The 13,174-nt window shown below is 40.0% G+C and overlaps 1 protein-coding gene across 3 annotated transcripts in view; it reads left to right on the top strand.

Moving 5' to 3' along the window:
* The window catches only part of Atp8a1 (ATPase, aminophospholipid transporter (APLT), class I, type 8A, member 1), a 215,387-nt gene that overhangs the window by 117,775 nt on the left and 84,438 nt on the right, over positions 1 to 13,174 (top strand). For all 3 annotated transcript variants that reach the window (XM_013009074.1, XM_013009073.1, XM_013009075.1), the window contains 2 exons: positions 4,675 to 4,813; positions 6,866 to 6,930. In XM_013009074.1, coding sequence (XP_012864528.1) covers positions 4,675 to 4,813; positions 6,866 to 6,930 — 204 coding nt within the window. The remainder of the gene's footprint in view (positions 1 to 4,674; positions 4,814 to 6,865; positions 6,931 to 13,174) is intronic.

Genomic DNA, 13,174 nt, shown 5'->3' with positions numbered 1-13,174 from the left:
GCCTTGGCCCAGAGTTCCCCTTGTCTCTGCCTCCAAGTAGCTAGAATTACAAGCTTGAGCCACCACATCTGGCTTACCTCCTTATTTTTATCTTTCACATAGCTGTTATAGTTGTATTTGTACAGCTACTCTGAGCCAGTCAGAGAAACTAAGAGAATAAATATGGATAGTTAAGCACCTAATCTAATAGTACTCAGCACTGTCTCTGTCAGCTCTACTTAGGTTAGGAAAGAAAACCTTCACTTTAGCCATTGTTAGTCATCATTTTCTATTACTTGCATCCAAAAGCATTCTTAATTGGTACAGGCCTAAATCCTACACATGTAGATCAAATGTGGTATTGTCATTTTTCTAATGGTGGGTGCTCACTTCATGGCTTCATGTTATATCTTAATTATTTTTGTAGTATTTCAAACTTTGCTGCACCAAAATTACATTTGTGATCTGTGGTCAGTGATGTTCATTATTATAATTGTTTGGAGGTGTCAGGACCTCACCCATATAAAGCAATGGATTTAATAAATGTGTGTATTCTGATTGTCTCACAACGTAGCTGTTCTCCATCTCGCTTTCCCCTGTAATCTATGCTCCCATTCTCTGGGATACAGTATTGAAACTGCACCGTATTATAACCCCCATGTATTTAAGTGAAAAGTAGAGTTTCTCATTTAAACTCAAAAGCCGGAGATGATTCCATAGAGAGGTTAAGGCCAAGACCAACTGGAAGGGGTGAGGGCTCTGGCACCACACAGCCAAGTTGTGGATGCAAAGGAAGAGTTACCTAAGGAAGTTAGAAGTGCCGATCCCGTGAACTCACAAATGATAGGAAAGCAAGACAGTCCTGTTGTTGATATGGAAAAGTCTTAGTAGTAGGGATAGAAGATCAGACCAGACATAGCATTGTCTTAAGCCAAAGCCTAATTCAGAACAAGGCCTGAACCCTCTTCAGTGCTGCAAAGACTGAAAGGGGTCAGAGAGATCTGTGGAAGAGAAGTCCAAACCGACTCAAGTTGTTCATTGCTCATGGGGCGTAAGGAAAGAGGGCATCTCCATTACATAGAAGTGCGGGGGGGTGGGGAGGGAGGGAGGCAGCAGGTGCTGCTGTAGACCCCTACAGCAGGTGGTCAGGAAAGTATGGGGAGATCACTGGTGAATGTGGCTACACTAGCAATAGATACTCCTGGAGACCAAAGAAAATGCCCACTAGCACTTTCATAGCCAGAGAGGAGAAGTCAATATCGGATTTCAAATGGCAGACTGAATCTTCAGAGGGGACTGAATCAGCGAGGAACATTAAGTAAGCTAGTGCTCATTTGGCATTCTGAAAATCCTAGAGCCCTTAACATGAAATCTCCTCTGTAACTCTGCCCATGCTCTGTAACTGGAATAACAAAACCTGTATGTTATATCTATTTGTAATGTAGTTTCCTGAATATTTGAAGCATATTACTAGGTCCTACAGCCCAGAAGAGGGAAAAGAAAGATTCCTTTTGAAATATTATTGTTTATCGATAGTTTACCTGGTCACTCAAGAATTCTGATAGACAAAAACAAGAATTACATTTTCATGCCTGGTAACATAATATCCATTCTGCAGTCCATGGAATAAAGCATGATTTCTACTTCCAAGTGATATTATTTAATAAGTTCTTTCCTGGAGGCTCTAGCTGTGTAGGCAGTGTGGTTCTCTCATAGGTCTATCTGGGCACAGCAAATTGAAAACAATTTGTCATTCTCGATGGCATTAACATTTGTGGTTCATAGCAGACAAAAATATTAGCAGGGGCTTAAAAGAGGTGGATTCTAACTTTCATAGATGACTTTGAGTGAGAAGTAAAACAGACATGATAGACATAGCAAATGAACCACAATCAGAGCTGGAGCCTGAAGACTTGAAGAACTACTGCAATCTCATGATAACTCTTTAATGGATAGGGAGTTGTTTCTTAATTTTTTTAAGAAAAAAAAAGTACAGCAGGATTAAAGTGGGGAGAAATAGAAAAGGAGAGAAACATTTCCTGCTCCCCATATAGGATATAGAAGTTAAAGACTCCAGGAGTACTTTCTTAAGAGTGAACAAAGAAAGCTGTTTCTTGAAATGGAATCTGATAAAGATGCTCTGAACATCGTTGAAATTCCAGCACAGTATTTAGAATATGACAAGAAACTTAGTTCATAGGGCAGTAGTAGAGTTTTCTTTTGGTTTTGGTTTTGTTTTGTTGCTGGTCCTGGGGCTTGAAGTCGGGGTCTGGGGGCTGTCCCTGAGCCGCTTCTACTCAAGACTAGTGTTCTACCACTTGAGCCACAATGCCACTTCTGACCTTTTCCGAGTAGTTTATTGGAAATGAGGCTGAAGAACTTTCCTGCCTCAGCTGGCTTTGAACCACGATCCTCAGATCTCAGCCTCCTTAGTAGCTAGGATTACAGGCGTGAACCACCGCCACCCTGCTGGCAATGGTCCATTTTGAAAGGATTTTCTCCACCAGGGTAGAATGTCTCAAGCCTGTCATCCTAGCTTCAGAAATAGAGATTGCAGTTCAAAGCCAGCTGAAGCACAAGGAAGTTTCTATTACTCAGTCTCAACCAATGGCTGGGCACAGTAACACATGCCTGTTTTTCCAGCTAGCATAATGGTTGGGTGCAGTGGTACATGACTTTCATCCCAGTGACACAGGGAAACACAAGTAGGAGTATTACAGTCCAGGCAGGTCTTGGCATGAAATGAGGCCTTGCCTTGAAAATAACCAAGCAAGGGCTGGGAAGGTGGCTCAGTGGTAGAGCACTTGCCTTGCATGCATGAGGCCCTGGGTTCATTTCCTCAGCACCACATAAGCAAAAAGAAAAAAGCCGGAAGTGGCGCTGTGGCTCAAGTGGTAGAGCAGTAGCCTGAGCTGAAGAGCTGAGGGACAGTGCCCAGGCCCAGAGTTCAGGCCCCACGACTGGACCCAAAAAAAAAAAAAAAAAGAAAAGAACCAAGTAAAAAATAATGGTTAGAGATATATCTTAAGTGGTAGAGTACTTGACTAGCAAGCGTAAGGCCCTGAGTTCAAGCTACAATACCAAGAGTGAATGATTGGCTCCAGTTTTGAAAGAACTTCTATTGTGAATAGAATACAGTCAAATTGCAACATCTTTTGCAGAGAAAATGTTTCATGAAAGAAGATTTCATTCCCTGTGGATTTCCTTGTTGTCTTCTGTTACGAAACTGGCGCAATCATTAACATCAAAGCAAGACCCTTCACCAGCAGAAGCATTATAACTTGCTAAAGGCACGGATAACTATTAGCATTTCTTAGCAGCAAATTACTTTTTTTGGTAGTACTAGGGATTGAGCTCAGGACCTGTCGCTTGCTAAGCAAATGGTCTACCATCTGAGCCAACCTCAAGTCCTGTTAATTTTAGGGTGTCAAGCTTTTGCACAGGCCAGCCATCTTTACACCATGACTGGAATTACAGCTTGTTTTTGAGATAAGTTCTTGCTTGCTTTTGCCCTAAATTGTACCAAACCATGGTCATACATTTTCTACATCCTGAATAGCTAATATTACAAGTATATGCTACTGTTCCCGGCCTCACAAATTACTTTTTTTTTACTTATGTTGGTTTTTTAAGTATAGTGTTACTACATACTATATAGTATAGCATGAACTATAATATATATATATATGTATATACATACATTATATATGGTATGTATACTATATACTATGTAAAGTATATTATGTACACATATACTATATATAGTATAAACATGTTTTATATTCGCTGGGAAAAAAATTAATGTGATTTTTTTTCATTGTGCTGTTTATTTTGATCTCTAGATATATCTCTAGAGTATCTCTGAAGTATTGGCTGTATTTGGTCTTACATGAAAGATCCTATTTAATGAATGAGGGATTTGTGATAGTCTGGACTTCTAACATGCAGTTGTTCAACAATGTGAAAAACACTCCTTTTATTTTTTCTGGTCCTGGGACTTGAACTCATGAGTTTTTTGATCAATGCTAGTGTTCAGCCACTTGAGCCACGGCTCCACTTCTGGCTTTTTAATGGTTAACTGGAGATAAGAGTTTCATGGGCTTTTCTGCCTGGGAGATCCTCAGATCTCAGCCTTTTCATGAACAGCTAGGATTACATAAATGAGCCACAAGTGTCTGCCTTATTTATTTTTTCTTTGAGAGATGAGTACTATCATTTTGGTTTTTGCTGTCTTCCTCATATTTCTAATTGTATCCTGTATGTATATTTCCTGACATTGTATATCAAAGTAATAGTTAATAATATTTGCATATTATCTTTACACTTAAGTGAATGAAATTGCTTCTTCATTGTGTTAATCTTCCACTGTTTTGTTTTTCTTAGTAGCTGTCTGCTCCTTTTCAATTGACTTTTTATTTCCATCTGTGGGGGGCAGGGGCTATGTTTGGGGAAGCAATCAACCTTAGGGAGAGGTAAAGTTAGACAACTTCAGAGACTCTCACTCTCATGCCAGAATTACTGGATGAAAATCAAGGGTCTTTAAGAGCAAAAACTCAGTGGGATAGTTGGAATTTATACCAAAATCCATGAATTACTGTTATGCCTGTAATTTTGAAACAAATACATCCTTTGGCTTTTGCTCTTACAGATCCTAAAACTGGTTTTCTTAGCATTTTTCTCATTCATTTTCACCAGAATCTGCAGCTACTTGGAGCTACAGCCATTGAGGATAAATTACAAGATCAAGTGCCTGAAACCATAGAGACACTAATGAAAGCGGACATCAAAATCTGGATCCTTACAGGGGACAAGCAAGAAACTGCCATTAACATAGGTAAGCCGCCTGATTCAAGTTTTAAATCTGGGTGCTTTTTAACAGGTTGGTACATTTTAGTAAAATGGATTAGAGACATTTTGAGATTGGAAAGATTTTTCCGGATCTGTAAGGTTATTAGGCTTCTCAGTGTCCGTGTGGCTCCTTTGAAAGGGAAGCGATCTCTGTGTAGCCCAACTTTATCTCCTGCAGCAGCACAGACCTCTCACCTTTGTATCTCCACCTGCCCCATCCTTCCTCCTATGGTGACTGGAGCTCTGGCAATGCTTCTGCACTATCACTGCCGGGTGACTAACACTTGTTTCTAAGTTAAGAAATAAGAAGGTTTGCCAGTTTGCATTCATTCTACTCGCTCAACTCCCATGTTTTTTAAAAGACTTCAGGTGATTCAGTTTAAGTTTCTGTTACAGATTATCATAGACTGGGTGGCTTTTAACAGAAATTTTTCTCTCATGGCTCAGGAGATTGGAAATCCAAAGCCAAGGTTCCTGCAGTATAGCCGTCTGCTGAGGCTACCCATCCTCGTTTGCAGAAGTTACTTGCAGGTCTTCACCTGGCCTTCTAGCATTTGCACCCCTCTCTGTCTTATAAGGATGCTAGTCCTATTACTTCTGAGCCCTGCTTTAGTCCCTTTGCAAGACTATAACAAAAATACCCTAAACCCAGGGGCTTAGAAACAACAGAAATTACATCTCATAGTTCTAGAGGCTGGAAAACCCAGAGTCAGAATCTCAACAGATCCAGTGTCTGTTTCACGCATCTCTTTGGTGTCCTTTTGAAGGACACTGGTCTCCTACATGATTGGTTCAACCTTTGTGACCCAATAACCTCCCAAAGGCCCCACCTCTTATTATCATCACATTGGTAGTTATATTCCAGTGTATGAATTTTGGAGAAGCATAACTATTCAGACAATAAGAGGCCTCACCCTTATGATCCCATGTACCTCCTCATGGGTCCTGTATCCAAACATAGTCTCATTGGAGTTCTGGTATCAACATGTGAATTTGGGGGCAGGGAGACACAATTCCATAACAGAGGTCTTACTAAAAAGAAAATGAGTAGTCAATGTTGTGGTACCAATAGCATACAAAAAGAAAAATTGTCTACAGCATGAGACCACAAGAAGAGAGAGGAGAGAGAGAGAGAGAATATTCCAAACCATGCAATGGAATGAGATCACAAATGGACTTGGTAGGGCTCCCTGTTTTTCTCCAACCACATTCCACTATAGCAAGCTGGCATTACAGGCAGAGATGGATGTAGGAAAGGAGAGGTTTGCGATAGAGCCAGTTTACCATTGCAAAAGAAGACAGCAGGGAGAGAATGCTGCAGTGTCCCTGGAGGGAAGGGGCCGGGGACCTGGATGCAAGGGGTAGCCATCCTCTCCTCTTCCACAGTGATTTGGAAAGCCATTGGTTTCTTTAGCGCTTGCTGTTGGCCATTAGGAAGGATGTCCATATACATTTGGTACCTTTAATTCACTGAGAATCCTTACCACGGTCTCTTCTGTAGTGTTTTGAACACAGCTCCCTCCTCTCCTGCCAAAAAACAAAAAAACAAAAAAAAACTCACTGTATCTTATCTCTTGTAGCAATTAAGAGAATTTTATGTTGTTTTTTTTGTGTGTGTGTGTGTGTGTGTGTGTGTGTGTGTGTGTGTGTGTGTAATGAGGCTTGAACTCAGGGCCTGAATGCTGTCCCTGAGGGTTTTTTTGTTCAAGGCTTAGTGCTCTACCACATGAGCTCTACCACAGCTCTACTTCTGGCCTTTTGATGATTAATTGAAGATAAGAGTCTCATGGACTTTGCTGCTTGAGATGACTTTGAACCACAACTTTCAGATCTCAGCATCCTGAGTAGCTAAAATCCAGGCTTGAGCCACCAGTGCCCAGGCAAGGATTTCATTTTTAACTTCTTGTAAACCTAGAAAAACCATTACTCCTTTTTTTAAAAAATAAATCCTTTTTAGATGTTTTGATAGTATCATCACTTTAATATCTCACTTCCCTGGAAACATTAATTGTATCCTCAATTTCCTCTGTGTACTCAGGGCATTCCTGCAAACTGCTGAAGAAGAACATGGGAATGATCGTCATCAATGAAGGCTCCCTTGATGTAAGTAACATTGTTTCTCAAAACCATCTGTGCCTACTTAACTACCTTGTATTATTTTATTCTATGTTCATATACATGTGGGAATACATTGTTTTCCTGTCACACCATTTTCACACTTTGATGTAACTTGTTGAAAACTTTGTATCTGTGAAGGCTAAAAGAAAGGGCCAGAGATCGCCTTAATATTGTAAGATGGAAAAGCTCCTTTAGAAATCCCCTTGTGAAGACCCCCCACCCCCACCCCTAAACACCCTGTTAGACCAACCTCTTCTCCCCATCCCTCACCCCTGGATAGATATTGCTGACTGACTGGGGCTTGTTCCTATCTGGGTTTTCTATTTTGCAGATTAAGCATTGCATATCTGCTTTATATGTATTGCTTCTTTTTAAATTTTGGAAACAGTCAACACTAGTGACTCATTCCTGTAATCTTAGCAACTTTGGAGACTGAGATTCAGGCGGAAGATGTCTGCTAGGTTCCATCTCCAAAAATAGCCAGCATAAAGAGGGACTGGAGACATGGTTCAAGTGAAAGAGGGCCTGCTTTGCAAGCAAGCAGCACAAACATAAGGCCCCCTCTCCTTAACAACGCTGTTGAATAGTACAAAATAGCCATTCCTAGCTGGCTTGAGCATGTAATTCTAGCTACTTTGGGGGTAGAGATCAAGGGGTAGAGATCAAGGGATCATAAATCAAGGCCAGCCCAAGCATAAATGTTTTTTTGTTTTTTTGCTGTTTATATGTTTTATTTCTTTTTTTTTAATTATGAAAATACTGTACAGAGGGGTTACAATTACGTGGGCAAGATAATGAGTACATTTCTTATCAAGCATTGTTGCCTCCTCCTTTGTTTCCCCTTCCCATCCTCCTCCCCGCCTCCCAATCCTCCCCTCTCCCCCCTCCCCACACCAAAGTTGTAAAGTTCGTTTTCAACATAACAACATCTCATTGTACATCTCATTGTTGCACCTGTATCCCTATTTAAACGATTTGTTTTTGCCCTTCCCCTCCACAAATTATACCAACACCAAATACAGTGAAATCAGGGGTTATACCATGGGGGAGGGACATACAAAGCAACAAAGAAATCATCTTATAAATGTGTTAGAAACAATTGCATGCAAGTAAAAAACATTTGAATACATATCTTAGGGTTCATTTCCCTAACATCACCTTATCTGACTTTTTCTGCTTGACTCAGACATATATTAGATATTGCAAATAAGGGAAACCATGGGACCTATGTTTCTTTGGGCCTGGCTTACTTCACTTGATATAATTTTTTCTAAGCCTTCCCATTTCCTAACAAATGGGGCAATGTCATTCTTTCTGATGGAGGCATAGAATTCCATTGTGTATATATACCACAAATGTTTACAAACAGGACCACACTAAAGCTACCAGCACAACTATGTTTATTGCAGCACTATTTACTATAGCTAAGATATGGAACCAACCCAGATGCCCCTCAGTAGATGAATGGCTCAAGCATAAATGTTTTTAAGACTTCATCTCAGTCTATAGCTGGGCAAAGTAGCATGCACCTACTATCCTACCCTATGGCTAAAGCACAGTGGCCGGATTCAGTGGTATACAGCTGTCACTGTCACTTTGTCACTGACAAAGGTAGCATAAATAGGAGGATTTCAGTCCAGTCTGACCCAAGAAAAAAGCAAGATCCTTACTGGAAAGTAATGAATGCAAAAAGGAATTGAGCCAGGCACCAGTGGCTTATACCTGTCATCCTAGCTATTCAGGAGGCTGAGATCTGGAAGACTCAGTTTGAGTCCAGCCCATCTTCAAAACAACTAGCAAAAATCAAGATTGGAGACATGGCTTAAATGGAATAACACCAGTCAAACAAGCTAAGCAAGCATAAGACCCTGAGTTTAAACTCCAGTATTTCAAGAGAAAAGGAAGGAAGGAAGGAAGGAAGGAAGGAGGGAAGGAAGGAGGGAAGGAATGGAGGAGGGGGAGAGATTGGCTGAGTGGCTCAGGTAGTTGTATTACTTTAATATCTCAGGTAGAAAGTGTGAGGCCCTGAGTTCAAAGTCCAAAACTGAAAAAGAAAAAAATAATCTAAGAAAAAAATATGAATTCTTAGGATGTTGTTTTCATTGCTATATCACTTGCTGTCAATTTGGAAAAAGGATAAAAAACTTACCAGGAATACAGGTACCAAACAGAAGTTAGCAATATAGTGCACAGGTCAGATGACCTCTTGATACTCTAAAGTCAAGCTGACTGTGAGGGAAAGTGGAAGACAGAGCAGGAGAGGTGATGATTATACAAGTGCTTGAAATAGCCATTGTGACGCAGAGTGGAGCAAGCCTGATAATTAGGGCTGTGGGTGAAGCTGAAGGGCTCGCTATGCAGAAGGGGCGGGGATGAAGGGGCTGAAGAAAAACATGTTTAGAAGTTAGCTATGAAATGGAAATTCTCTGTAATAATTGTTTGACTTCAGATTTTTTTCATTAGAATGGTGATCTCTTACTTCATCCTCGAAACAGTCCTCTGATACTTTCTTTTCCCCTTTCTTGGAAATCATTGAGCAACTTTGTAACTTAAAGAATGGTAGATGGTTTTGCAGCTGTCAAAATTGTTTATGCCTTTAATTATTGAACAAGCGCTATTGTGAATCAAAACCATAATCCTAAAAACACAAGCTGGAAACAGAAATTCCACCAGTGAGTAGACATACTTCTTGTTTACTCAACAGGCTCTGTGCCAGGCACTGAGAGCAGAATACTAAATGGCATTGTAGCTTTCAGTTGTCTCCATTCTCCACCCTCACATGTATGAATTTTCAGCTATTACAGCCAAAATTATGACTAAGACCGCCCAGGCAGAAAAGCTTTCTAAAAGCTTACACATCATAAGGGAAGCAATAATGCCTACAAATAACAGTATAAAACTGATATGTAAACAAGGCAAGATTATTCACTATGGGACAACTGTGAGGTTTAAGGCATATGCTTCTGAAGAAAGTGAAATCAAGTTACATAGAAGTGAGAAAGTAAGGAAGGGAGACTCATAGAAAATTCTCACAAGTAAATCCGAGGCATATGTGTTTAAGTAAATCTAAGCACCTACTGTCCAATTTAAGTTGCAGAGAGGGAAAATTACATATGGTAGAAATTGGATCTCCCACCTAAAGACCTGAGCTCCAGAGTTGCCTCTCTAGGGATGGCCATGTGTTCCAGAGTCTTATGTTTATCCTTAGGTGTGGTGCTGTACCTAAGGGATGTGATATGCATATCCATTATTGCTAAAAAAAAATGATAGCACAGTGGATCTTATCAAAAGTTCTGTACTTGCTAGTATGTGTAAAGATACCTGATCCTTTTAAACTGCCTTAGGATAATGACAAGGTACCTGTAAAGAAAGAACAAAGAGTTAGAACTGAAAAGGTGATCTCAGGCCAACCCATAGCAAACTGGGCCATTGGAGAATATGTCTGCAGAAGAAGAAGAGCAGTTCCATAGTTTGTGCATAAGAGGTATGATGTATCAGGATGATTGTATGTAGGAAGTTTGGAGGGATAGGGAAGTGTGGACCAGGTGTAGGGACCAGGATCAGTAGGGAAAATATCATGTATGAAAGGGGTTCAGAGACTTATTCCACATGGCCCTTGAGAGTGGTTACAGAACTAGCTTACACTTGTTCATTGCACTGTGAAAACTATATGGAAATAGTCCCATCTCCCTGGTGGCCTTCATGCTGTTGTCAGTAACACAGCTTTCCCAACACTTCAAGGAAATCAGAGATTGGACCAGTGGTGTTGAGCCCTGGTGATTTGACAGGGCACCTACTCACCTCAATGTAAGCCTTTACCTACAGTGTGGCAACATGGCTTCTTTTTCTTTTATTCTAATCCATATTTTTTCTCTCTAATTCATAGATATATGTGTTCTTAAATGTTTTCAGTATCTTAGTGTAAATAGTAATCTGAAAAGTCAAATATAAAAAAAATTACACAGGCTATGTTAGTGTGTGGTTGACAGTCACATTTATTCTCATTTGAGACCCTAAGGTAGTAAAAATCAGTTAATAAACACCACAAAGGTAGTGTGTTCCCACCTCTGAATGCACAATTTCATCAGAAATAGGGACCGTGCCTGTCTGCTTTTGTTCATCATTCTTTTCCCAGGCACCACAAATTGTCTAGGACACAGTAAATATGCTATAAATATTTCAGAAGTGAGTCACTACATAAATTTAAATTAAGGGTTTCCCTTTTTAAAAGTTGTATATCGGTTTTATATTTGGTGGTAACTCATCCTACCTGCTATTTTCAAAGTAAGGTGGTTAAAAGTGTCCTGATACATTCAAACAGTAGTTTGGGAGATGAAGCACCACACTGTGTTTGTCTGGTTTCACACTAATTTGTCCAGATCCCAACCGCCAAGCCTTTGAGCCCAGCAGTCTGAGGAAGGTTTCTTCTCCCTGGGAGCTAAGTGGTAACTTTACAAATCCAGCTTTTTAGGGTTAGACCTGCTGGAGTACAGTCATCTGTTTCTCAGCAGGAAAAGAAACATCACTTTGCATTGTGCTATCCAATCTTGTGTCATAAAATCCACAGCTGAGACTTCAGGCAAATCACAAAAACTGCTAGAACGCCTGTAGGTAAATCATGATTTGTTTTCTTCATTGCTAAACAAAAGAATGCATCCTGTCTGTGTTCAGATTGTACTGGTAGCTAGTAAGAAAATATAGGATTATCACTGCATGAACACAAAGAATAATTAACAAGCAATAAACTTAGGAACATAATGTCTCAGGAAATAAATTGTGGGTGTATGTTTTGTTAAGTGACAATTTTAATGAGTACATTGAAATTATTCTCTGAAATAGCTTAGTGGTTAAGACCATAGTTCAGCCCCGGGCTGACTGTGGGACCCTCAACAAATTAAAATCAACTTCTCTAAGCCAAAGTTTTACTGCCTATAAAGTGAATGCCACCTTTGGTATGGCGAAACACTAATTGGTATGATACAAGTGCCTAGCCCATATATAAAGGAGATGTCATGAACATTTGTAGAAAGAATAGTATTCCAGGGGGATTCAGGCAGGAGGGGGAAAGTGGGAGAAAAATGAGGGATGGGCTAACAAGTTCAACAAGAAATGTAGTCATTACCTTACATATGTAACTGTAACCCCTCTGTACATCACCTTGATAATAATTTTTTTTAAAGAAAGAGTAGTATTCCAATAGCTTGCAGCTTGCTTTGTATGGTGAACATTTTCATTATGAAACATATATTTGTTTTCCATCTTTTAATCTTCTTCCTAAGGTGGCAAGTAATTGCTATAGATTGCCTTTTATGTATATGAATATGCAAACGTGTATATCCACTATATCTATTGTTAAGAGCTGTTCAACTTTTTTAACCAAATACTGTTAAAAATTAAAAGATGAGTCTCTTTTTCTTATATTTCCCCTTAATAAAATACCATATTTGAACTTCTTAAAAATTCACATAGTAAAACCCTTTTCCTAGCCAGGTGTGGTAGTTCATGCATGTAATCTCAGCACTCAGGAGACTGAGGCAAGATTATGAGTTTGAGGCCGTCTTGGGCTGCATAGCAAGACTGTTTCAGAGGGAGGAGAGGGGATCAGAAAGGAAGGGAGACAAGATTTCCTCCTAGTGATCCTACTAATGGAAGTCTTTGTCACTCATAAAATAAAACCATTACAAAAAAAAATAATCCTGGGCTTGCTAGTAGCATCTTTTAAGTCTCAAGTGATTATACTTCTTGGGGGAAAAAAAACTGTTGAGCAATTTTTAAACCTTTAAATAGATGCATAAAACCAACTGCTGTTGAGGGTACATACAGGAGTCTCACATATAGGAGTCCCACTCTACAGAGCTGACGTGGGAAGCTGAAGGGTTCTTGCCTCCATTTCTTCCCACAGTCTTTCTTTGCCTCCTTCCTGGGTACTGCCAGGATATTGCGTACTGATTGTCCTCACCCAAAAGGCTCTTGTAGCAAGGTATCAGTGTCAATCAACATTTCTTAGGCAGAAAGTCTTGTTCTTAGAAAGTAAGAATTTCAACTGAGAAAAATGATCATTAAGAATCGCCGGGGGTTGGGAAGGTGGCTCAGTGGTAGAGCGCTTGCCTTACATGCATGAGGCCCTGGGTTCTATTCCTCAGCACCACATAAGCAAAAAGAAAAAAGCTGGAAGTGGCACTGTGGCTCAAGTGGTAGAGCGCTAGCCTTGAGCTAAAGAGCTGAGGGA

This window comes from Dipodomys ordii, unplaced genomic scaffold (assembly GCF_000151885.1).
Source record: "Dipodomys ordii isolate 6190 unplaced genomic scaffold, Dord_2.0 Scaffold8, whole genome shotgun sequence".
In the NCBI taxonomy this organism is placed as follows: Eukaryota; Metazoa; Chordata; class Mammalia; order Rodentia; family Heteromyidae; genus Dipodomys; species Dipodomys ordii.
This window is presented reverse-complemented; position numbering and strand designations above follow the sequence as displayed.